Source organism: Pseudophryne corroboree, chromosome 6 (genome assembly GCF_028390025.1).
Source record: "Pseudophryne corroboree isolate aPseCor3 chromosome 6, aPseCor3.hap2, whole genome shotgun sequence".
Taxonomy (NCBI): domain Eukaryota; kingdom Metazoa; phylum Chordata; class Amphibia; order Anura; family Myobatrachidae; genus Pseudophryne; species Pseudophryne corroboree.
This window is the reverse complement of record NC_086449.1, coordinates 207412147-207438788: the sequence shown is the minus strand read 5'-3', so window position 1 is coordinate 207438788 and position 26642 is coordinate 207412147. Positions and strand designations below refer to the sequence as shown.

Here is a 26642-nt window from a genome sequence, read left to right as displayed (position 1 = left end):
AGGGCGCCCACCCTGACGCACTTAGCTTCTTTGGGTTTGTATGGCATTAGCCGCTAGTCCCTTCTCCTGTCGTGAGAATGTGGGACTATGTGACTGACATCTACCGTCTCTCTTACCTGCTACTGCATTGGACTGGTTAACAAAACTGAGCTCCATTGCCTGAAGGCGGGGCTATAGAGGAGGCGGTGCAACGCATCCTGGGAACAGTCAAAGCTTTAGCCTGTTGGTGCCTCGGATCAAAATCCAACTCTACACCCTGATGTTATTCCCTGTGGAATCCAGTGTACCTCGCAGAAAGAAATTTAACAGTGGTAAGTCTTTCCATAAATCTCATTATTGTCTTTTTTGCATGAGATTTAGGGGCAGATTCAATTAGCCGTGTTGCTTCTGCTTAACGTGTAATTCTACTGTAAAAGTCTTATCCCAGCAGTTGCTCTGTAATTTTCTAAGATTTTAGCCACGTTAGGTGAGGAAAAATTGGGAAATTAGCCTGTACCCCTAAAAAGTCCAAACTTTTTTTTGGATAACAGTATAAAAGTGTACTAATTGCTAAAGGCAAAGTAGTTGGGTCTCTTAAAGGGCGCCAAATGGCTCATTTTTGTATTTTTATATAACACTGAAAAAATATTATAGAAAATAAGTCCTAGATAACAGACCTATTTCATGTTGTTAAATAAGCACATTGGCAATTGTGATAATATTTTAGCTACATAATAATAATAAACAGTAATGCTGTACTTTAATACTCAGAAAATGTAATGGGGAATAATAGTCCAAACAGACTGTATGCTGTAATAATTAATTTACTTAAACTATTACTGAATGTACCGTTCAGCATATACTGCGCTCTTACCACTTATTCCTTTTTGGAAGTTGACCATGCTAAATATTTAATGATGTGAGCGTTGCTGTATCCCGCCACGGTAATAGGAGCATTATTACTGGCAGTGTTCCTGCAGTCCTCATTCAGGGAGGGAAATAAGACCTGTGCTCATTGATTTTTATTTTATTTCTTCTTTTTCTTTCCTTCTGAAAGGCTAAATAATCTGGGATGCACATAATAAAAATATGCTGCTAAATAATCCTGTGATTTCTCCATGAGGAATGCCTACAGAGAAACGCATACGCATACAATGTTATGTGGATGGTGATGGGTAGTATTGCTATACATTGGGGATGGTTGTGTGCCCGCATAGGAGGTAAACCTTGTGTCAGCTGAACTAATATTTATAGTCATTTTGCTGATTCCTGGTGCAGTATTAGGCTGGCAGCTCAGGATGATGATGGCTGCCTTCGCTCCGTTGTTAAACATCCTATCTGCTGTATGCAGGTGACTGGTGCAGAGTACTTTGTTATTCAGGTTAGTTGATCGGTAATTGTTTGATAATACAGAGATCAGTGTTGGCCCCACCTTTCCTAACTTTTTATAGTTAAGATGATTTATATGAAATGTTCTTCGCTTGGGGGGAAATTTATCAAAGCGAGGCGAGACATAAAGTACTAACCAATCGACACCTGGTGCACACCCTGGATCTCCCCCGCGCGCTGCAAAAAAGAGACATGGTCACACATAAGGGGGCGTGGCCTTGTGGGGGATCATGAGGTTGTCACTGTGAGCTTCTCTATGGAACAAGCCTCTATTGCTACCTAGGCAGATCATTTTGTATGGGGGACCCATTTAATAAGGCTCAATCCTCTTGTCTAGTAGTGAACCTTTACAGGAAAATGCTTCATGTAAACAGCCTAGATTCTTTCCTAAAGTGAAAATATTTAAAAAAAAAACCCCAGATATTAATCTGTTTTCCTGCAAAAGTGGAACTGGAGGTCAAAGTCCGGCCTTGCAGGTTCACTGTGCAGGAGCTGCTGGTGAAACAGTAAGAGTTCTTTTACAGGTGTAAGCTAATATAGCACGGGAGAGGACTATCACTCAGCTGCTCCATTGGGAAATTCCAGTGAGAGGAATATTATTATTGCCGGAAAGTAATATACTGTATATGAAGAAACAAAATCATTGCAATGCAGAAATAACTTACCATTTTGTTTTCCCATATTTGTAAACATTCGGGGTAACTGGCTTCTAGGTAAGAGACCTCACCCATATGTACCTCATGCACACAGGGCCGCATTAAGGGCCACATGGGCCTGGAGCTGAACATTTTCAAGGGCCTATACTGAGAGGGTAGGAGCTGTGATGAGTGCTGTGTGAATGTTGTCAGAGCCATGTGAGTGTGTACACCCTATACCAGGGGTGGGGAACTTTTTTTCTAACAAGGGCCATTTGGATATTTATAAAATCCTTCGGGGGCCATACAAAAATTATCAACTTAAAAATTGGCCTGCCCCCCAGTAGATATGCCCCAAGTCAGTAGTTATGCCTCCAGTCAGTTGTTATGCCCCAGTAGATATACCCCCAGTCAGTTGTTATGCCCCAGTAGATATACCCCCGGTCAGTTGTTGTGCCCCCAGTAGATATACCCGAAGTCAGTTGTTATGCCCCATTAGATATGTTCCCAGTCATTTATGCCCCATTACATATGCCCCCAGTCACTTGTTATGTCCCATTAGATATGCCCGCAGTCACTTGTTATGCCCCATTAGATATGCCCCCTAGTAGGGCCACACACACACATTAAAAGAAAACAAACAAACACATTACTCACCAGGCCCGTTCCGGCTTCCGGACCGCTGCCCTCCGCCTGGCCGCCCACTCTCCCATAGCGCCGCACATGTACACTGCCTGAGCCGGTACCCGGAGCTCAGGAGTGAGCTCCTGCCTCTGGTTGCTGCTGAGGAAAAAGAGCTGGGCGCCCGCGGGTAACAAAATTTCATTGGGCGCCCGGCATCTCCCTCGGTTAGGTGAGCCTGGCTGGGCCGGATCAAGTGGCTTTGTGGGCCTTATACGGCCCGCGGGCCTGAGGTTCCCCACCCCTGCCCTATACACTATGAGCCCTAATGTCTCCCTAAATGCATAAACATAGAACAATTGCATAATTTTGTGAGAAAACTACAAAAACTATTTTAATACTTGTGATTTCTGATTGTTTGGCAAGCTGTGCAGCTGATCATTATCCTGCTGCCAGGATGATGGGCCTATTTTTATGTGGAGGCCTGGAGCTGTAGCTCCACCCGCCACATTGTTAATCTGGCCCTGCATGCACATCACGCATAAGGTGTATAACGAGAACACTTTTTTTCACATTGGCTTGTTTCTCTTCTATTAAGATATCCTATATGTTGCTGAAAGGCACTTTATGAAAAGGTCCTCACAGTGCTGGAATAATGGAAGAAACCAAGACATATGTCTAATAAAACACAGGAGAGCTGAGCTATGTAGTATATGCTATACTCACAGACAGCTATGATCTAGATACTGTATGTCCTTATACATTTTTGCTGCAGCCACTCTTGGCACGCCAGGTCGTGATAGAATCATCTAGCGTCTAGCGACTTTTGCTTTTTTTGTTGAAATGCATCTTAGTCACAACGCAATACAACAAGGACACTTGAGGAGACTGTGCTGATTAATTTAATATATGACACTTGTTTATCTGTGTGCGACTGAGTCTCTGAATCTGTATATGAAGTGCAACAATGTAGCAGCTGCAGCTTTTGTTCCCAGTACAAGTTCTGTTCTGCTGGGTATACAGACTTGGTCACACACAATATATGGGGGGAATTCAAAAGTTTGAAAAGTCAGTTGGATGTCTGTGCTGACGAATAGACAGGAAAAAAACAGTCTCCTGATGCATCCTGTTCGCATTGCGTTGCTTAAGACCTGGTGGCTGACTCACATCAGGCATCTAGCACTGCATGGCGTATTGAGGCTAGATGTAAAAATCCAGGATGGAAATCATGGATGATCGTTTAGTAGAAAGAGCTGATCAGCGCATGTCCCTTAGCAATACTTTCCTTTAGCGAGAAATCGAATACTCATTTTTGTTACATTAACTGTTTTTCATGGTAGGGGACATAATAAGATTAGCAAGGAACGTGTGGTATTATACCATTGTAGGAACTCCATACCTAGGGTTTACCATTGTTTTTGTTAAGGTGTATTCGGAGTGGGACATAGCGTATTACAAGCACATTGGAAGACGCAGCCACACACGTGGATCTGCAGAGCATGTCTGATAGGGATTCCATCCTCTTTTCACCTTAATGACCTTTTAACTCGGCTGCACCCTTGAGTTTTGTGCTTTTTAATCACTTGATCACATAATAATGTAAATAAAATCTACACATTCTGGCCACAGCCCAGTCATTTTTGCCTTATTTCACATCACTGCTCCATTATCTTATAAGTTAGCCATCGTCCAGCCTTTGCTCAGTCGTGGGGGAGATTCAGCAAGATCTCTGCTCATCATGAGGTGGGAGACATTTCAGCAGCACAGTTCTCTAAAGCCAGCGCTATTCACACAGCACTGGCTCTTCTGCTGGGTAATTGCCTTCTGTTATGACAGAAAAATAGGATTGAATCAGACATCATTAACAGCAGAAGTGACTGCCTGGAACTCTCAGATTCCGCTCCCCAGTTGGTGCCTGATTAATTTTGGAGCCTGGCTGCAGAAAGCCTGAGAAAGAGAGCGGTTCTGTGACAGTACTGACAAGACGATAGGAATTGTGTTGGGTCTTGCTTGTTAAAAATAAAATAAATCTATAATCCCCACATAGCCCTGGTTGTGATTCAAGGAATTGATCTCTCAGAACAGGTCCTCTGCAGCTTTTCCCATATTGATTGTGGTGCCCTATAGAAAGGGCTCACATCTGTCCTGGTTTTCCTGTGAGGGGACAGCACTTCGTTCTTTATTTCCATGAACACTCATATTAGAGTTGCTTCTCTGTTTTTAGAACATACTAATTAGCACAGTGTTGCGTGCAATTCATAACATGGGGGTAATTCAGACCTGATTGCAGCAGCAAATTTGTTAGCAGTTGGGCAAAACCATGTGCACTGTAGGTGTGGCAGAGAGAGTTAGATTTGGGTGGGTTATATTGTTATGTGCAGGGTAAATACTGGCTGCTTTATTTCTACATTGCAATTTAGATTTCAGTTTGAACACACCCCACCCAAATCTAACTCTCTCTGCACATGTTACATCTGTCTCCCCTGCAGTGTACATGGTTTTGCCCAACTGCTAACAAATTTGCTGCTGTGATCAACTCTGAATTTCCCCCATGGTGTTTCTATATACACATACCTCCCAATTTGCCATTCTTGAGAGGGATGATGTTTCTAGGAAGGTGTATGTGTTGAGGGGTGTGTTTGGAAAGTAGGAATGATTGCTTTGTATTTGGAAAGTGGGAATGATTAGGTGTATTATGGAGTTTTATTGATGTTTTTCATAATGGAATAGGTGCATGACTTGTATAGATTGGGTAAGTGTAAGTGGTATGAATTTTGGCCATGACTATGAACAAGCAGGGCCCTCATACATCCTGTGGGTGTTCAGTTATACACATACTTGTTTTGTTACGGTTTTATTTGTTCCTAAATACAAAGTGTTGTGGAATATACTCAGGGCATTTAAATAAATAGTATTAATAAGGATATTAATGTCCCACTTGATCTATTTGCTTAATTTTCCCGTGTTAGCCTGTAGGCCACATGTAACCTGGATGCATAATCAAATCTCCAATGTGACGGATCTGTAAACAATTTGGCTGCATGTGCCGGTGACTGAAGTGTGCTGCTCCAGTGCTCTAGCCCTTCAGCTACAGTCCCATGCATGTGGCCATTCTCCGCCCTCTTACACTTCTGTTTTGGCACTTTGGACTTTCAAAATTTGCCAAAGAATTCTATGGGTTGTCCTGGTTTACAGGTATTGTGGTGTGAATTCTAATCTGGAATAGCGTAGACCACACATGGTGCAGTGGTCGGCCATTCTGATTAGAAGAAGTACATGTTTACCAAGTTAACCAACAGATGTTCAGCTAATTAAGGCTAACACATTTGATTTGTGATACAACAGGAAGGGACCAAGTATTCACAAATATCGGCTACAGTTATGAGGTTTAGGGGCACGTATGTGAACAATGAAAACATTCTTTGTGCAATGTTTTATCTTCACAGCGTTGATTCAAATGGTGCCACTTTATAAATGACGCATTACAGTAAATGTAAAGGTTATACAATTTTGACAGTTGGTGACTCTTTGGGGTTGCACAGCATAGATTATTTTGGGACTTTAATATGTTCACGCTAATAACTGTTGTTTCTTTCCTTCTTTTTAAGGTAATGGGTTTGTAAATCCAAGGGCTTCTCCGAGTCTTCTAGGACCTGCAGGGGGCAATGGACTGGGAAAGGTTATGCCAACTAAATCCCCACCTCCTCCAGGGGGCAACCTGGGAATGAACAGCCGGAAGCCAGACTTGCGTGTGGTCATACCTCCCTCCAGCAAAGGAATGATGCCTCCTTTGGTTAGTGTCCTGTCTAATATGTGATGCATTATAAAGGAGGTAGATTGGGAGCGTTATAGGTATAGGTAGCAGTGATTCACTCTAAAGTACATAGCAAGCACTAAAGATGTTTGCATCCGATCTGCTGTTTGGCAAAAGCTGGTGTTGGTAGTTATCTGTCAACCAGGTGCTTTTCTGGGGAGTCCGATCGGGTGAACTACAAAATATATTTCCAAATCACTTGTATCCTGTTATACTATCTGACTGTCTATCGCCATTGCATTACACATTCAAAACGGGGTATACAAGTGGTTCTGGAAATCATTACAAGGGTGGGTACAGTTGTATTTGCCAGCTCACTTTATGATAGGAACCTCAAGCTCGACCGAGTGCAGTGTATTATCCTCTATAATTCTGCTTTTCCTCATTTATGTACAGACAGAAGAAGATGAATTAGACCTGGTGAGTTTAATGTGTGCTTGGCAAAACTACAAATAAATATATTGTGAGAAATGTTCCCTTTTGAAATCACTGGAACATCACAAAAAAAAAAAAAGAACTAGACTATTACTAAATGAATGGGATAAAATATGAAATCCATTATCACCTGGTGAATTAATTAAAGGTTTGTTTTATATTAGTTGTTTTTAAAGGGAACATTACATGTGAAATGCATATTGTGTTTTGTGTCTGGAAAAGCACCGACCACAGGACTGTGCCACACATCATCTCCCACTGCCCCCCTTCCCCCCGCATATCATTGTTCACTGTTTGTCAGGTTATTGTACGTTTCCTTCAGCCTAGTAAGAGTGCAGCACAGCTCTGTCTCCTTACACTGAGGTTACATCATCCCTGATGAGGTCATTTCTTGACAGAGCTGTAAATGATCTCATCTTCCTTAGGGGGGCTCAAACACAAGACTGCTATGTATACAGACAGCTTCAAGCCCCACAAGGCACTCGTCAGAGCATTCTTCACACCTGAATATATATTTATTTCTTACCTTTCTGCTGCTCATTGAGATCCAACCCTCCCCCTTTGCATCTTTAATGCCAATCTCTATGCCATGATTTGTGAAACATCTGAGCTATGGATATGACAGATGACTACAAATCCTGCGCTTCTTAATCCCAGTCTTGTAGGTTTAGGATCTATCATTTGGAATGCTTGGGTTTTGTAGACAGTGGGATGTTCTATAATTATAATATACAACATTACAAAGAACCTGCTAAATAAACAGCTGCTCCCACCCTGGTATTGTGTAGCAGTGCCCCTTGCTGTGACTATTGGAGAATACCTAGTGATTGTGTGTGTGTGTGTGTGTGTGTGTGTGTGTGTGTGTGTGTGTGTGTGTGTGTGTGTGTGTGTGTGTGACACTACTACTCGGTAGCGGCAAACATTGCTTTCATGTCATTTCTGGCTTTCAAAACTTTCTGCATAACAAGTCATACTTGCCTACACTCCCTCATTCTGCAGGAGACTCCCTGAAATAGTAGCAATCTCCCTGACTCCCTGCACAGAACAGCAATCTCCCTGATTGTACCTTACCCCCATTATGTAGCTGTTACATTCTTAGGGGGGAATAAATCAGAGATACATACATTCAAATGGGATCATCGGTGCCATTTCCCTGCATTGGCACAATGATCCCTATGGCTACATGCATTTTAAATAAGGTTTCTCGTGGCCACTTACAGTATATGGATCCTCTTGTAAAGCACAATACACAAACAAATCCTGCAAAATATCAGTGTCTTTTTTCAACAAATAGATCTTGCTAACTTTGGGGCTCATTTACATTTGGATGTCAGTCATGTTTATGACACGCCTCTCAGATGTAGCAGTACACGTCCGCACTGATAGGTGTTACTTTCACATCTCCCTGAAATGCTTTTTCAAAAGTAGGCAAGTGTGTAACAAGTGCACATATAAGAAACTGATAAAACTGACATAAATACCAGGGACTTTCTCCCCCCAGACACCAATTACTGTACACACATTTGGCTTTATAGATCAGATTTGCAGTCAGATAATAAGTGTGATGTAGGCACATGTACTTATCCATGTATAAGGAACTGACTACCTAGCAAACATGTGTCCTGAGCGCCAGCAAATCATGGTCTGTTAGTCTGCATGTGCATGTCCTGCCATGCTGTATTGTTTCTGTAGTGTTATGCATGTATGTATATTTTAAATCTGTATGTGTATGTATACAGTACATACTTATATATCCCAATTGTGAATCGCAACGGAATATACTGGCGCTATATACTGTATGTAAATATTAATAATATCTTCTGTGTTTGCTTTGTGACATGCAGGTAGTCCTAATGTGCATGATCTGTTATTAGCAGAACAAGACTGCCCTCTGTTGGTTACACCACTGTAACTTTTATTTCATGCTTTATTGCTATGTTCGAATGTATTTGATCACAGATATATTTATTCAGACAAGTTTAGTCTTTAGAAGACATACTACAGTATATCAGTTTTGTAGGAATGCTGAATAAATACATGATGTGCTGTGGAATACATAACTGGTTGTACAGTCAAGTTTTGGCAGTGTGTACAAAAGGTTAAATTTACGAAGTGACAGGTTTGCCAAAATGATGGTCATTGCTGCAGATTGATGGCGGGTTCTAACTGCAAAATACAGCATTTACTAAAGCTTGTTTGTGCCTTCTAAAAGAACCATCTGTTGATTCCCATCCATTTTAAACACCTATCAGGAGGCATACCTACTGTGGTTTACAAACATTGCATAGATCCCTGGGATCTGTGTAAGTTTGATTTATTTTTTTTTGGTGATGGTTTTTACGTAATTAAAAATTACAAACTTAGCAAAATAAAGAAAAAAATGGAATGGCTCCCCCACCAAAACTTACAACCACCTGTAGGTCTTGAATCCTAGGCTGATTGCAAATGGCATGGAATCCACCCTGTTTTCCAGCATCTGTGCAGAGTTTTCTACAAACATGCCTGCCAAATATCAATCAATGTAGATGAGCGGCGTCCTGCTACAGATACTGTATGCAGCTTTGGTGATGGTGAGTCAAGTAGCGCTGTTGTAGATGGTGGAGAACGGGGTATGGCAGAGGTAAGTGGCGACTCTGCACTGACCCTCCCAAAATGGCTACCGCCTCCTCCTCCTCTATTATCCATAATACTTGTCTCCTCTGAGGCAGTGGCCATTTTGGGAGGGACATCTCTCCCATGGTGTTGCTCCTCCCTGCTGCACTGACAGTGGCGTGGCAGCCCAGGGCAGTTGTTCCAACAGTACCCCTATTGCCCGCAGGCCACCCAGCACCTCCAAGCCACCGCAGGGTCTGCGGGGACTGTGCTATGCCACTGTCTAAGACACAAGTTGAAAGCTTCCACATTATGCAGTCTGGTTTATTGCTTCTCTTTTCATTTGTTTCGATCTCCAGTTTGCTGCTTGACCATTTATATCAATCTGTGGATTTGCACTGTAATACAAGGCAGTACTAATTTAATAGTTTTTTTTAATCCTGGTCTGTTTGTTCACAGAATACCCAAAGGATAAGCAGCTCTCAGTCTACACAGCCTCTTGCCACTCCAGTGGTCTCTGTAACTACTCCCAGTTTGGCAACGCAGGGCCTGGTGTACTCTGGCATGCCAACTGCATACAATACAGGTTAGTTTAACCAATATTGTCTATTACAAGAGTCCTATCTGTCTTATTGGGTAAACTATCTTAGCGAAATATAAGACAAAGAAGGTGCACAGCGCTCAGCTGCTGAAACAATATGTGTGTGTTTGATACAAATCATGTTTACTAATCTAGTTGGAAATAATACTACAGTATGTTGCAACAATCAAGATAAAGTATACAAGTTTTACTAACACATTGCTGTAATCACAAAAAAATCAGTGGTAGAAATAACAATATTAGCTTGCTTGCAATTATTAATGAAAAAAATAGAATGGAAAAATGGTGAAAACCGAGAATGACAAATACTGATGATGGGACAAGTATCAGCACAAGTCTTGAAAGTTCTGTTTTGAGTAAAGTTCGTTACAAATGTTCATATACACCGAAGATGGATTGGGGAAGGGGAAGGGGTGTCTTTAAATATCACTCAATGTAGATGTGCAGCGTCCTGCTAATCTACAGATACTGTATGCAGCTTTGGTGATGGCGAGTCAAGTAGCGCTGTTGTAGATGGTGGAGAACGGGGTATGGCAGAGGTAAGTGGTGACTCTGCACTGATCATCACTCGGGTTAATAAACGAGGTGGTGCTCTATGACAGGGTTCCCCTGCTATATGTGTTCCCCAAGTGCTGGTCCCAGCCTGGGGAGGGGATGTTGCTGGCCCAGCAACTCCATAGGGTGAGCGTTTAATCTACCTTCTGCACGGAAGCCAGTGTCTTCCCGAGGTTTAGCGAGGTAAAAAAAAACTTGCGTGCCTCACACCAATTTTGGATTACTGCGGGTATGTATTCCCCTGATACACGAGTTATCCAATTTGGGAAAAAACGGTCGCAGGGTTTTCAGTGCTGAGAAGGAAGCTGCTGGACACATACACACTCACTGCTGATGCAGGGGTCCGGATCCCGATGCTGGAGTAGAAGACATCGCTTCAGAAGGAAAGTAATAATAATAATTATTAATAATAAGTAATTACAGACGTATTAAAATAATTGGAAACTTGCTGGATTAGTCCTCAAGGGGGCGCCAGTGCAAGTCCCGGTGATTTTTTCCTAAAATTAACAATTTCAAGAAAAAATTAGACTTGCTCTGAAGTTGCCTGAGAAAAGGCGCAATTATTTCCATAGAAATCACTGCATCCCATTTTCTGTGCTTCAGTTGAATAGTAAAAACCCAGTGGTGCATAGTTTTTTAATTTCCCGCCCACAATTGCATTCCCCCCATAGACTATTGTGAGAACCTGCATTCATTTACTTGTGTGTGTGTGTGTGTGTGTGTGGGTTGTGTATGAAGAACTCGTATGTCAGAAATTGGTATATAGGGAATGACAGAAATCTGGCATTTTTTTATTTGGGGGTATATGCAATTGCGGTCGAATTCCCGAAATTGTTGAATTTCGGGAATTTTTCGCCAAAAAAAAAAAATCGTCAGTGCTTTCCATCAAAAAAACGGACTTTCAAAATTCGACTTTTTGAAATTCGACTTTTCTGCAATGATACAAGTGCTGCAATTCGACCAAAGTGTATTCAATTCAAGTTTGGAAATTCGACAGCAGTGCTTTTAGACAGTAAATTCGTCATTTTCAATCCGCCACAGTTTGGAGGGTGAAACCAATAAAAAAAAATTAAAACATGTTTTTTTTGGTGTTTTTTTTTTTTTGTAATAGCATATCTATTTATATTAGAAGGGATTAGGTACTTGGTTTGTCTTTTTTGGAGGCACAAGTATTATTTATATATTTTTTAAAATATTTTTTTTATTTTTTTTTATTTTTTATAGCTGGAACGGTAAAATCAAGGAAAAAAATGGCGTGGGGTCCCCCCTCCAAAGCATAACCAGCCTCGGGCTCTTCGAGCTAGTCCTGGTTCTAAAAATGCGGGGAAAAATTTGACAGGGGATCCCCCGTATTTTTAAAACCAGCACCGGGCTCTGCGCCTGATGCTGGTGCAAAAAATACGGGGGACAAAAAGAGTAGGGGTCCCCCGTATTTTATACACCAGCATCGGGCTCCACTAGCTGGACAGATAATGCCACAGCCGGGGGTCACTTTTATACAGCGTCCTGCGGCCGTGGCATTAAATATCCAACTAGTCACCCCTGGCCGGGGTACCCTGGGGGAGTGGGGACCCCTTCAATCAAGGGGTCCCCCCCCCAGCCACCCAAGGGCCAGGGGTGAAGCTCGAGGCTGTCCCCCCCCCCCCCCCATCCAAGGGCTGCGGATGGGAGGCTGATAGCCTTGAGGAAAATGTCAGAATATTGTTTTTTCCAGTAGTACTACAAGTCCCAGCAAGCCTCCCCCGCAAGCTGGTACTTGGAGAACCACAAGTACAAGCATGCGGGAGAAAAACGGGCCCGCTGGTACCTGTAGTACTACTGGAAAAAAAATACCCAAATAAAAACAGGACACACACACCGTGACAAGTACAACTTTATTACATACTGCCGACACACACATACTTACCTATGTTGACACGCCGACTGCCACAGTCTCCGACGATCCGAGGGTACCTGTGAAAAAATTATACTCACCTTCCAGCGTCCAGAGATAAATCCACGTCCAGAGTATAATCCACGTACTTGTTAAAAAAACAAAACGCAAAAACCCGTGCCAGCGGACTGAAAGGGGTCCCATATTGACACGAGACCCCTTTCCCCGAATGCAGATACCTCTCCGTGACAGCTGTCACTGAAAGGTCTCTTCAGCCAATCAGCGAGTGCAACGTCCTTGCACTCTGCTGATTGGCTCTGAGCTCAGACAGCGCATCGCAAAGCCTCTCCATTATATTCAATGGTGGGAACTTTGCGGCTAGCGGTGGGGTCACCCGCCGGTCAGCGGCTGACCGCGGGTAACCCCCCCGCTGACGGCAAAGTTCCCACCATTGCAAGTAATGAAGAGAGCTGTGCGATGCGCTGTCACAGCACAGACAGCGCACAGCCAATCAGGTGAGCGCCACGTAGTAGCGCTTCCTGATTGGCTGAAGGGACCTCAGTGACAGGAGTCACGTGGGGTCCCGGCACATTCGGGGAAAGGGGTCTCGTGTCAATATGGGACCCCTTTCAGTCCGCAGGATCGGGTCATTGCGGTTTTTTTTTTTTTTGCCAAATACCTGGATTATTTTCTGGACGTGGATGTATCTCTGGACGCTGGAAGGTGAGTATAATTATCTTTTATTTTCAGGTATCCGTGGATTCTACATGGAGAAGAGGACCGACTGCTTCGTGTCAACATAGGTAAGTATGTGTGTGTCGGCAGTATGTAATAAAGTTGTACTTGTCACGGTGTGTGTGTCCTGTTTTTATTTGGGTTTTTTTTTTTCAGTAGTACTACAGGTACCAGCGGGCCCGTTTTTCTCCCGCATGCTGGTACTTGTGGTTCTCCAAGTACCAGCTTGCGGGGGAGGCTTGCTGGGACTTGTAGTACTACTGGAAAAAACAATATTCTGACATTTTCCTCAAGGCTATCAGCCTCCCATCCGCAGCCCTTGGATGGGGGGGACAGCCTCGGGCTTCACCCTTGGGTGGCTGGGGGGGGGACCCCTTGATTGAAGGGGTCCCCACTCCCCCAGGGTACCCCGGCCAGGGGTGACTAGTTGGATATTTAATGCCACGGCCGCAGGGTACTGTATAAAAGTGACCCCCGGCTGTGGCATTATCTGTCCAGCTAGTGGAGCCCGGTGCTGGTTTTAAAAATACGGGGGATCCTCCTGTCAAATTTTTCCCCGCATTTTTAGAACCAGGACCAGCTCGAAGAGCCCGAGGCTGGTTATGCTTTGGAGGGGGGACCCCACGCCATTTTTTTTCCGGGTTTTTCCCCGTTTTTTTAATTCGCGGCAAAATCCGGCAAATCGGCCGTTTTTCGCCCGCGGGACTGTCGAATCCGTTTTTCATTGAATATGGTGAATTCCGGCAGCCACCTGCCGGAATTCACCTGTCGAATTGTGTCGAATTAAAAAATGGCGATAATTTGCCGCGATTCGCCGTGAATTGCATATACCCCTTGGTGTTTTTGCATCCTTGATTTAAATATGATGTATTTTGCTTTTGTCTCCTTGTACTCGTCTTGAATGCTGAAGTAAACCATCCATTTCTTTGTTGTACAGATTTCTCCCTCACCAGTGCGGACCTGTCTGTTCTCCAAGGGTTTAACTCTCCAGGAATGCTGCCTATCGGACAGGTGTCTGCGTGGCAGCAGCATCACTTAGGGCAAGTCGCCCTCAGCTCTCTTGTGTGAGTGTCCAGTCAGAGCCGTTGCTTCATCCATTACTCATCACCATTATTTCATCAGTACGCCTCACACAGTATCAGATGCTGTGTCAGCAGGGTGGCTTGATAGCAGATGATAGGAAAATACATATTGCACCTTTATTCAGAGATGGCTGCCCAGCATGCGTAGCTCCGCCTCACGATTAAATTGCGAACGCATCAAATTACGGTTGATCCCAGGTTGTGCTGTCAGGCGATACAATGCCATTTTTATAATCAGAGTGGCTGCATGTAACGTCACACAGCCGCCCCTAAAACGCTCCCAGCACGCCCCCATTTGGCCCTTCACTACCCCCCCTCCACGCCGTGTCTCCACCCTGTGAACGCCCGCAATGTTTGAGGCCACGCAGGCGTAATGTGGCCGCTGTGTATGCAAAGTTTGTCGATATAGGCAAGCTGCGCCACGGGACACAGCAGCTTCCACATCTGAATAAAGCCCATTGTGTATACTGTACATTATTTATATAATATAAAAAACTGGAGCCATGTTTGCATGTTTTCAAAATAAAACAACCTATAAAAATTTGAAAGCAAAGTATAAAATAAAAAGAAAACTATTATTTAAAATCAGATTATACCTATACTGTATTTAAAAAAACAAGAGTTTATATATGGAAGATAAGGACATGTTTAACATTGGGTGGTCTTCGGTATGCCGGCGGTCGGGCTCCCGGCGACCAGCATACCGGCGCCGGGAGCCCGACAGCCGGCATACCGACACTTATTCTCCCTCGTGGGGGGTCCACGACCCCCCTGGAGGGAGAATAAAATAGTGTGGCGCGCCACCGTGCCGCCGGCAGTTCGTAGTGAACTCTTAACATTAACATCTCATTTTCTATGATGTTCCAAAGTTACCTTTTAGATTGTTGTAATGTTAATATATTATGTGTTTGGCTCTATTATATAGCTTGCAGTTTTCTTTTATAATGTCTGCAGCTTTCGGTAAATACTGAGCTTTTTGTTGCAATTTTGCATCTTGACACAAAGAGGAATAAAAAGCAAATCAATGCCTGATGCCCTTAATTTTAGTAGTGTTGCATTTCCCAGTAGCAGCGTAATGAGGCGCATGATGTAGGTGACTAATGCAATGGTAAACAAGACGTTTTGCAGAGTCTCACGTCTACCTTATTTAAATTAGTTTTTTGTGGTGTGTGTGTGTATATATATATTTTTTTTTTTACTATTTGTACTATTATTGGAATACATCATTTAGTAGACCACTAGTTTCACAAGCTGCTGCTTGCCCATCTGTAGTGAGCATGCTGATGCTTGTAGTTCTGTAAGTGGCAGAATGCCCAAGCAGTCAATGACTGCCAGACCTTGCTGAGATTGTAGTTCAACAAAAGTACTTAAATCAATTTTTAAATTACAAGTACTGCCAATTTTTTCAGGCCAGCTTTCTTTAGGGACTTTCCTCCCGTGGGGTTGAGGCTGGTTTCACATTATGGCGAGTGTACTCCATACGGAGAGTAAGGGTTCCACTTTAGCTCAAAGCTCATTGTCACCCTTATTTAACATTAACCAGCCCAGACTGTAGCACTGGTAACTCATTTAGGAGAAGCAGTGTTCTTTAAATGTATTTCATAATGCTGAACATTAATATCGGCATGTATCTTTACACCAGGCCCCCGGAACCCACAGATATCAACTAGATTGAATATCCAGGGAGTGTACTGCACTAATGAGTGCACCCACCTACTGTACACCTGGCTGTCCAGTCGTTGGTGGCCACAAGTCTGCGTCATAATCTAAATTGGGTCCTTAATGAACATTTATATGAAGATGAGGAAAAATAACCAGTGTTACAACACTGTAATAATGAAGGAACTACTAGAGTTCTTGGGACATGGTATCCACAGCGCCCAATTACAGAGTAAACAAATAAGCAAAACATGAAGACAGTGACTTACAGTTCAATACAGTATAAGACAATTACAGGGTATATAAACATAGCTGCACTGAAATAAGGATCAGGGTGGCAGAAAACTGAGGGATTTGGTGCCATGAAAGGGAGTATTGAAAAGAACATAGGTTAAGTAAGAGACGTAAAAGCACATGAGGGAAGAGGGTCCTGCTCGTGAAAGCTTACATTCTAAAGGGGAGGGGCACAGAGACAGAGGTGACACAGATGGGGTAGAAAGCGAGCGTGGCCCACAGAGGGCTTAGGATGACAGATGGCTGGGTTTGGTGAAGAAGTGAGCCTTGATCCCGTTTGAAGTTTTTGTAGAGAGGTAGAGAGTTTGAGTGGGAGATGTAGAGAATTCCAGAAAAAGGGAGCAGCACGTGCAAAATCTTGGAGGTAGGAGTGGGAGGAGGTAATCAGTAGGCAGGAGAGTCAGCGTGCATTAGCAGAGCGAAGAGGACGGGCTGGAGTGTAAAGGGAGATGAGGTCTAATGACTGGAAGAGGTGTGGGTGAGGGCTTGGTAAGTGTATGTGAGAAGCTTAAAATGGATTCTGAAGGGGAAGGGGAGCCAGTGAAGGGCTAGTAAGAGAGGGGAGGTGGGTGTAGTGCATTTGGTGAGGAAGATATAACAACTTCCTCCTTTCTTTATTACTTTAGAAGATTTTTCTATTCTAATATGCTTAGAAAAAAAATATTTTCTTAGTCAAGATAGGATCTTGCTTTTTTAATGTGAGGTGCCTGATGTAATTTAGGAAAAATACAGTAAAAAATAAGTACGTATATTCTGTAATACGGATTGTGGTCTAAATGACATCCATGTGTTACTACACATTAGTAGTTAAAAAATAGTGTCATAACATTATTGAATATGGACTACACAGCACTACAGAATAGTTAGGACAGTCAACATCTCTCTTCTTTTCTAGAATTTAGATGAGATTTTTATATTACATTTCAGCCAAGGAAGACTTTATTGTGATATTAAAACATAGAATGTGACAGTAGATCAGAACCATTTGGCCTATCTAGTCTGCTCTAAGCACATGTGTACACACACACTTACACACTAGGGTTCATTTTTGTCTGCAAGCCAGTTATTGCTTACTAAAAGATAGGCATAGAATGTCTGTAATATTGGCCCTCATTCCGAGTTGATCGCAGCAGGAATTTTGTTAGCAGTTGGGCAAAACCATGTGCACTGCAGGGGGGGGGCAGATATAACATGTGCAGAGAGAGTTAGATTTGGGTGGGTTATTTTGTTTCTGTGCAGGTTAAATACTGGCTGCTTTATTTTTACACTGCGATTTAGATTGCAGATGGAGCACACCACACCCAAATCTAACTCTCTCTGCACATGTTAAATCTGCCTCTCCTGCATTGCACATGGTTTTGCCCAACTGCTAACAAAATTCCTGCTGCGATCAACTCGGAATGAGGGCCATTGGCCGCATTCACGTTACATTGGGCACGTTTTGCCGGCAATATTGACTTTCACGATTTTCCCAGCCCTATTTCACCCACACCACGCAGAATAAATTGACATTACGTATCCCAGCTATCTTCCTAGATTGTAAATGTTACGAAATGAGAATTTACAAATACAATGTGACATATAATTCCTTGGAAAGGTGAAGCAAAGACAGAACTTGATCATTGTATGGCTGGAACGTCACCTCAGATTAAAAAAACCCAGAATACATTTACTTGCACTGTACATGTGGGAAAAAAGAGACAACTGCGTAAATGAGTCAGTTCAACCCCATAATGAGTGTTTAGTGTTATGTTAACAATACAGATGTGTCCTTTTGTACGCATCGCAGCATGCCAGTCACAGGATAGCAGGTGCGAATGCTCGCACCCTCGAACCATAGGCACAGCATTACAAAGCTGCTGATGCAGCACCCTGGCGCAACAGCATTACCGCAATGCATGCGCCTATGTATACGCATCACGCAGCGATGTAAATAAAAGGACACATCTGTACGGGTGGTATTCAGTATGCCGGCTACTGGGATCCCGGCGCTCCATATACTGGCGCCGGAATCCCGACACCCGGCATACCGACAGCTGTTCTCCCTCTTGGGCGTCCACGACTCCCCTGGTGGGAGAATAAATAGTGTGGTGCACGTAGCACACCATTGTGCTCGCAAAGGGCTCATTTGTGCTCGCCCAGCTGCCGGCAGTCGGGATCCCAGCGCCTGTTTGCTGGGCACCGGGATCCCGAGCGCCGGCATAACATACTGCACCCATCTGTACATTGGCTAGTAATGGTAATACATACAGCTACTGGGCTTGGTTTGTTTAGACACACGTTTGGACCCAGACACCAGGGTTACGTTCGGCATCACCAGGGCTTGTTGGTGCATTCAGAAGCTGACCTTATACACATTTGTGCATGCTTTTATGCCGCATACTTAACTTTAGGCTGGGAATGCCTGTCCATAGTTACTTTGTAGTGAGTGTTTAGCTCTATGGCCGAACAATCAATTGCCAGAATTAATAAGTAATACAGGTAAACCTGGGTCACTAGAATATAGATGTTTTTCACGTGAGTGGAAGACACTCAGTTTAGCGACATTCAGTAATATATATTTCATTCAGTATTAAAGTCTCAATTATTTTATTTTTTTTTGCCGAAGTGTCCGTCTTGCAGTTTCATTCTTTGATCTTTAGCGGTTATTATTCATAGCACAGCCACATCTGTCTGTCCCTTACCTGCCGTAGCGCAGCCACATCTGCCCCAGATCTGCCATAGCGCATCCACGTCTGCCCCTTACCTGTCGTAGTGCAGCCACATCTGCCCCTTACCTGTCATAGTGCAGCTACATCTGCCCCGGATCTGCCATAACGCAGCCATACCTGCCCCAGATCTGCCGTAGCATAGCCACATCTTCCCCTGTATCTGCTGTAGCGCAACCACATCTTCCCCTATATCTGCCAATAGTGCAGCCACATCTTCCACCGTATCTGCCGTAGCGCAGCCACATCTGCCCCGGATCTGCCGTAGCGCAGCCACGTCTGCCCCTTACCTGTTATAGTGCATCCACATCTGCCCCTTACCTGTCGTAGTGCAGCTACATCTGCCCCGGATCTGTCATAACGCAGCCACACCTGCCCCAGATCTGCCGTAGCATAGCCACATCTGCACCTTACCTGTCGTAGTGCAGCCACATCTGCCCCGTATCTGCCGTAGCAAAGCCACATCTTCCCCTGTATCTGCTGTAGCGCAACCACATCTTCCCCCATATCTGCCAATAGTGCAGCCACATCTTCCCCCGGATCTGCTGTAGCGCAGCCACATCTGCCCCGGATCTGCTGTAGCGCAGCCACATCTGCCGTAGCGCAGCCACGTCTGCCTCTTACCTGTCGTAGTGTAGCTACATCTGCCCCGGATCTGCCATAGCGCAGCCACACCTGCCCCGGATCTGCCGTAGCGTAGCAACATCTGCACCTTACCTGTCATAGTGCAGCCACATCTGCCCCGTATCTGCCGTAGCGAAGCCACATCTTCCCCTGTATCTGCTGTAGCGCAACCACATCTGCCCCGTATCTGCCGTAGCGAAGCCACATCTTCCCCTGTATCTGCTGTAGCGCAGCCACATCTGCCCCGTATCCCCCGTAGCGCAGCCACATCTGCCCCTTATCTGCCGTAGCTCAGCCACATCTGCCCCGTATCCCCCGTAGCGCAGCCACATCTGCCCTGTGTCCCCCATAGCGCAGCCACATCTGCCCCTTATCTGCCGTAGCACAGCCACATGTACCACCTTATGCTGATGACTTGTTACATGTGTCCTCTTTCTGTTAAATTAACGAATGTCTGTTTATTCATTCCATAGGGCTGGTGGGCAGTTATCTCAGGGTACAAACTTATCCATCAATACCAACCAAAATGTCAACATAAAGTCAGAGCCGATATCTCCTCCACGAGACAGAGTTGCCTCGTCTGCATTCCCTCCACAGCACCATCAACATCAACACCAGGCCCGCCCAGAAATGGGCAGGTCACCCGTCGACAGCCTAAGCAGCTCCAGCAGCTCTTATGACGGGAGTGACCGAGAGGACGTCAGGAATGATTTCCACTCTCCTGTCAGCATGGGACGAAATTCCAATAATGAGGACAGAGACAGCCCCTCCATGAAGCGTATGAGGATGGATGCATGGGTGACATAAAGCCTTCACTTTCATCTTTTGTGGCTGAGTGCCCAGCATATCTAAAAAAACGTTTACAGAGGATGCAGGACCCTTAATGTATATTCACAGTGTATGTGTAATATATATATATATATGTACTTCTATAATGTATATTAGGCATACACGCAAATATAGGGAGAGAGAAATATATCACAAGTCTATCTTTTGTGTGTTTCTGTCAGCTCGCTTGTGTTTATCACAGATCTATCAGGTACCTGCTGCAGTGACTGTACACAGACCTACAACAATCTATGTGGCGCTTATGTGGCGTTTGGAATAACCCTTTTCTAAAGGGGAAAAAACTTTCTGCATCTTATACTGTACCACATTGAGACTTCTATAGTAAAGGGATGTTTCTTTAATATGGGGATGAGGTTAGTGAAAACATGCTTCATCCCTATAGTGCAGTGCCACGTCCCTTCAACACCTCAGCCTACTTGACCCCTTACTACTAAGGGGGTTTGCATTAAAAGAAAAAAAATTAAGCAACGCGATCTGTTCATAGCCCCTCTGTAAGCAGACGAGTTAAAACTATGGCTTTGTAGCAGGAATGAAAACCCAAAAGCAGGAAACAAAAGAGAGCAATACTGTATATGAAATGTTGTATCCTACCGAACCATACGTAAATCCCCATTCACAAAAGGAATATGAAGGGCTTAAGCCACATTATCTATTTTTGCACGTGCAACACAAACAGCAATTGTACCAGGGAAGAAAAAGGAGGTTCTCCTGAATTGTGTGTCCTTAAAAAAAAAAAAAAAATGGGAAAAAAATGGGGGAGGGCGGCAGGTCTAAGCATGAAAATTTATACGCCTGTTGGAGGCATTTAAAAATATTAATATATTAAGTTATAATTGGGATACGTTTCAGAACATTATTATTTTTATTTTATTTTTTTGTTACATTCATACCTTGAAAACAGATATAAGAAATGATTTTAGCTTGTGTATATTTTATATTCTTAAAAATTAAATAAAACAATACCCATAAGAATTAATAACTATATATAAAAGTAATATACTTTTGAACACTTTGTGTAAGGAATTATTTATATAAACCAAAGCTATATGTTCGAGTTTTTTTGTAGACTATAGCTCTATCCTGTTATTTCATGATTTTTATATTTTTTTGTTTTGGTTTGTTTTTAAAATTTCTTTACATTTTTTTTGCTTTTGAGAGTAAAAAAAAAAAAAAAGTAAACATAAATAATGCAACATCAGCAAAACGAAAAACAAGCCATGCTATACTTATAATTGTATGTGTAAATTAATATTTGAGCCAAACTTTGTATATAGCATCCTAAATATTTCACCACAGGGTGTAAGTACCAATGTATTGTATGCTCACCAAACTTAAAAAGGAGATCTATAATGTTATTCTAAAAATATTTTTGTGGATTGCTGCCAACTTGAAATGATAAAAGGCAATATCCTATCATGTAGAGTATTCAATGTGTAATGTACAATTTTGTCAAACATGCTGTATTCCCTTTTGGGTATTAATTGCTAGTACTGTTACTGTACAACTCCTTTTTTTTCTGAGAGTTGTATAAAATTTTGTTTTGTGCTTTTCACAGTGGTGTGTATTTTTGTTAATTTTTTTTTTAAATCTAATTTAATTCACTTTGTATTTCATGCACAGCAACGTGGCAAAATATATGTAATGAACTGATTACAGAAGACAAATGCTCAGGTTTCAGAATGCAGCTGGACGGTTTAGAACGTAGTATCCTGATGGTGGCGCTCTATAGTAGTCTAGCATAGAGTGCCTCCAGTCGTGGGTATTGTACACGATTGATGACCGTGTTTGTGTTTTCAATAATTGTTTACAGCAGAAAGTCATGGATAAATAATGTCCATATTGTAAGTAAAATTGAAATAAGTTAAGCACATTTAAGTGGTGTGGCTTCTGGACGGAAAGCAGTGGTCTCTGTTTCCTCTTTTAGTTAATTGAAAAGTGAAATGTTTCTGTTCTACAATAATAAGATGGCTCATAATATATATGTTAAATCTGATCTTAGTGCTAGTAAAATTCTACATACCTATATCCATATGATGCATTTCCCCTTATTTTTACATCTACATTGCCACTGGTCCAGTATTTGTATATATATATATATATATAGCTGTCCAGTAATGTGATGGCTGTGAGATGGGTCATTACATCACTGATGAAATGTGAATATCATTACAGGATGCATTGTTTTGGAGGGTAGCAGTTGATTTACCGATGGACACAATACCGACGGTCTTAATCCCGACACACATTGACTGACAGTCAAAATACCGTCATGCATTGTGCCGACCTGTTTAAAATGCCGACATAATCGGAATACCAACATTTGAGATGTCAAAATACCGACATGCATTCTTAAGGAATTTTTCCCCCAAAACAGACTTGTTCATACTTCACCATCCCAGTGGACCTGGAGGGGGAATATAATAGTGTGCCAAGCGCAGCGAGGCCCAGGGGACGCGGTACACTTAGGCGTTGTCCATGCCGACCTATGTCAACATTGACACACTCATGTCGGTGTTTTTACATGTCGGCATATGAAATGTCTGTATTCTGACTGTTTGCATTTTGAACATGTCGGCATAATGAATGTCTGTATTTTGACTGTAGGCCAATGGCTGTCGGGATTATGACCGTTGGTATTGTGTTGGTCTATAAATCATACCGAACCCGTTTTGGGTTAGTACTATGAATAGGGATGGGCTTTACCAATAACTTTCTTGGTGTTAGTCCCGTGTAGCAGTATAGAGATATTTTGGGGTTAATGTAAAGCGTTCACAATTGCAGGCCACATTGCAGGCATAAAATGCAAAACATGACACCATCCGCATATTCATCCAGTAAACACCAGACATACACATACACTTGTGCTTTCAACCATTTATTTTGCTTGTGAAATACATTCGCTGTTGGGTTTCACAAGTTCCTTTAATACATTAAAACTTTATATATGCAACAATGAAAGCACCAGTGGTGCATTTGCAATAAGCCAATCACAAGCAGTATTGGCATCTAGCCCTAGCTGCCTGTAAATAATACTGCTTGGACAGATGTATATGTGCCTGGGTACTGGTCTGCATATACTGCACAACAAGCACTTAGTATACATGACCCTTGTATGGTTTCCAGGTTATACTGTATGATCCATGTACACAACGCCTCTGGCACTGGAGAGTCTATGGGACATTTTTTTTAAAGCAGATATATTTTTTTTTTATGTATTCTATAAATCTTGTCATACATATTGGGCTCCTTCCTGTGTCGTAAAGTAATAGAAGTTACACAGTATCTTTCCGCAGAGGATTGGCTATTTATCGTTGCAATGGTCAAACATGGCTGCCTGGTTACACCATCCACACAGAACATGTGAATAAAATGTATTCCTCAGTTTCTGTACATACATATAAGTTTTCTAGTGGTGTTACTAGAATTTTACCAGGCCCTTTGAAAAACTTTTACCTCAACATTGTCAAGCTTCACAATCCCAGTTCTAACTGCAGAAAACCATAATATCTGCTCTGACAAAACAGCACTCACTAGTGAGGCCACTACTAGACAAGTGTTGTAACATTGTGTCTTGCTATACATCAGGAATCTGGTATTAATCTACCAATTACATTTATTTGCTACGTTGCTATGTGTGAAGTCCATTAAATGAAACCTGCAGTGGTGACGATGAAACATTTTAATTTTCGTATAGAGGTTTATTAAGTTATGGACGCCTTTCCCCTGTTGTGAGTGTGAATATAAGCAGTAACACTTTCCCCTTTACTGTCTATTATCTTGTGTGCCTTACAAAATGGCTGTGCTGACTGTATTATTGTCCTATGCAGAATGATTCCAAACGAAACCTTTAACTAAGCTGTTCAGGAATGAGCTACTTTTTATGGGCCAGAGAACAAATTCTATTAAAAAAAAAAAGCGTCAGTTTCATTATTTCCACCTAATCATTCAAAATCTGTTCAAACGTAAGACACTAAAACGTAAACATGCTATGTATCACCCATCTTTTAAAATATGACTTTTTGAATATGAGAAACTGGAGTGGGACTTGTTCCTTTTACATTTCTCCATAGTAATATATACTGCACCAAGTTGCTTAGAATTGTAACGTGTAGAAGGTTTTATGACTGAGGTTTGTTTGTCAGGTTTAAATCGGGAGGTTTATTCCATCCAATTAATGTGTATAGATTACACCATAGAGAGTCTGTACATACTGTATACTTTTTTAAAGAATAACTGACAAATATGCATTTAATTATGTTGTGTAAAAATATATAAATATTACAACACTGCAGTTTCTTTAATTGTGCACATTTATGCTTGAAAATATTTATTAATTTTAAGTATTGCTGTCTGTTTTGTTCACTTAATCTAGGCAATTTCATTGTTTTGGGCGCATGTAGCTCCCATCTAAAGTGACCGGGAGCTATACAATTGTTTTGCTAGGCACTGCACGTATCGCATATTTCTGCTCTCACCCTCTCGAGAAATCCATGTAAAGTATGCCTTGTACTTAGCACAGGAGAAACCATTTTACGCAGCTAATCCCACAAGAATGCAGCTATCACAACCAGAGTGAGGATGTCCGTGGAAATAATTGAATAACTCCCATCATGTTTGACAGGCGCTACGGGCACCCAAAACAATTGAATCACGTCCAATGGAGGGTTTTCCCCTCAAAGTACATGAAGTAGTATAAACTGGGACTGAAAGCTCTCCACAGAAGGCTTGTCGGATCATAGGATAAGCAACCTGTGGTTCTCCAGCAGTTGCAGAACTTTTAGCAAGTAGTGCCAGCCTACTTTCAGGTTATGTGCTTTAGTATTAGTTAAAGTATTTAAAACAAATGTGTAGTGTCCCAGAATGGATGTAGACCTTTATCGTATTTAATTGGGGTGTCCTACTAAAAATAATAAAAAAGTTCAAATCTGGTTTTTACCTGCAGTGAGCTAATCAATAGGGATCTTGTGGGACTGATTTTGGTCTAATTACTGTACATGTAATTGCTTTATGGATCTTGTGTCCACGCCACCCATGTAATAGTGGTAATAAGTGTTATGACTTTTTCAAATGCATTGTGCAGTATTTCAAATAAGACAGGGTCTGCAAACCAGAATGTTCTAAAACGAGTGTGCCGGCACCTGGGTAAGCTCATTCAAAATATTGATATGTGAGTGAGCTGTAAAGTACAGTCCTTGTAGGTTGTAATGCTAAAGGATCTTAACCACTTTCATCCACTAGAATGGCTACAAGTGTCAGGATTCTATTGGCTACTGATAAGTTAGGTGACAGGGTCAGTGTAGCTGATATAAAAAGTTTTCTGCTTTTGCTCAAGGGAGAAAAAAAAAAAATAATAATAATAATGCCTTTATTTAATAATTATAGGACATGTTTGATCATGTAACATCCCTGCTTTTGCTTTGTCAGTAAGTGGCACTACTCAAACTCCCCAACAAGAAAGTTAGGGAGCCCAATTTCTAATTTATGCAAATGCACAACTTTCACAAGTGCTGCGCTGAAAATTATTTGGAATAAAAGTATGCATTTTAGTGTAATAGAAGCCTTTATTACTTTACCCCTAATGTTTCTGCAATACATGCCTATTTCTAAGTTTTTTTTGTTTTTTTTTAATATTGATACCAAAAAATATAGAGGATACAAAAAAAAGGGGTCTCAAAAACTTTTATTTGTGTCAAACTAGTTGCAGATTGGACTTGACAATAGCTGGACAGTCTCCGATTGCGTATCCCTTTTAACACTTACTATAATAGAGGCCATTGGACTCCTGTTAAGACTAGCAGAGATGTGGTGCAATGTGGCATTATAAGGAATATACCGATTTGTCACATCTGCTGCCTTACCAATCATTTTTTAACATGACCCATATCTGCACACAAGAAATACATAGTAAACATGGAATTTTTAATGTTTTTAGAAAATTTAACACGGCTGGGAAACAGTTAATGAACATGCCAGACTCTTCAGTACGGATCACAGAGCAAGCCTTTTATGTACCGTGACAGTGAACTCTTTGCTTGAGATGAACCTCGGATGTTTTTGCAAGTTGGTCAGGGTATGCGGACTATGATCTATTTGGCGGCAGAAGCTGGACTTTGTCGCAGTCACTTTGGCGTAAAGGGAATTACAAAACAAAATTGAACTTTTGAGAATTTGCTCCATGGGTGTATCATTTTATCTTT

The 26642-nt window shown here is 42.2% G+C and overlaps 1 protein-coding gene across 17 annotated transcripts in view; it reads left to right on the top strand.

Annotated features, from left to right (window-relative positions):
- Positions 1-26642, top strand: part of MEF2A (myocyte enhancer factor 2A) — a 334719-nt gene that overhangs the window by 307955 nt on the left and 122 nt on the right. For 12 of the 17 annotated variants that reach the window (XM_063925692.1, XM_063925694.1, XM_063925707.1 and 9 more), the window contains 5 exons: positions 6233-6417; positions 6835-6858; positions 9925-10051; positions 14167-14293; positions 20070-26642. The exon at positions 20070-26642 is cut by the window's right edge and continues 122 nt beyond it. In XM_063925692.1, the coding sequence (XP_063781762.1) occupies positions 6233-6417; positions 6835-6858; positions 9925-10051; positions 14167-14293; positions 20070-20403 (797 nt within the window). In that variant the 3' untranslated portion in view covers positions 20404-26642. The remainder of the gene's footprint in view (positions 1-6232; positions 6418-6834; positions 6859-9924; positions 10052-14166; positions 14294-20069) is intronic. The other 5 variants (XM_063925704.1, XM_063925706.1, XM_063925705.1 and 2 more) reach the window with 1 other exon arrangement.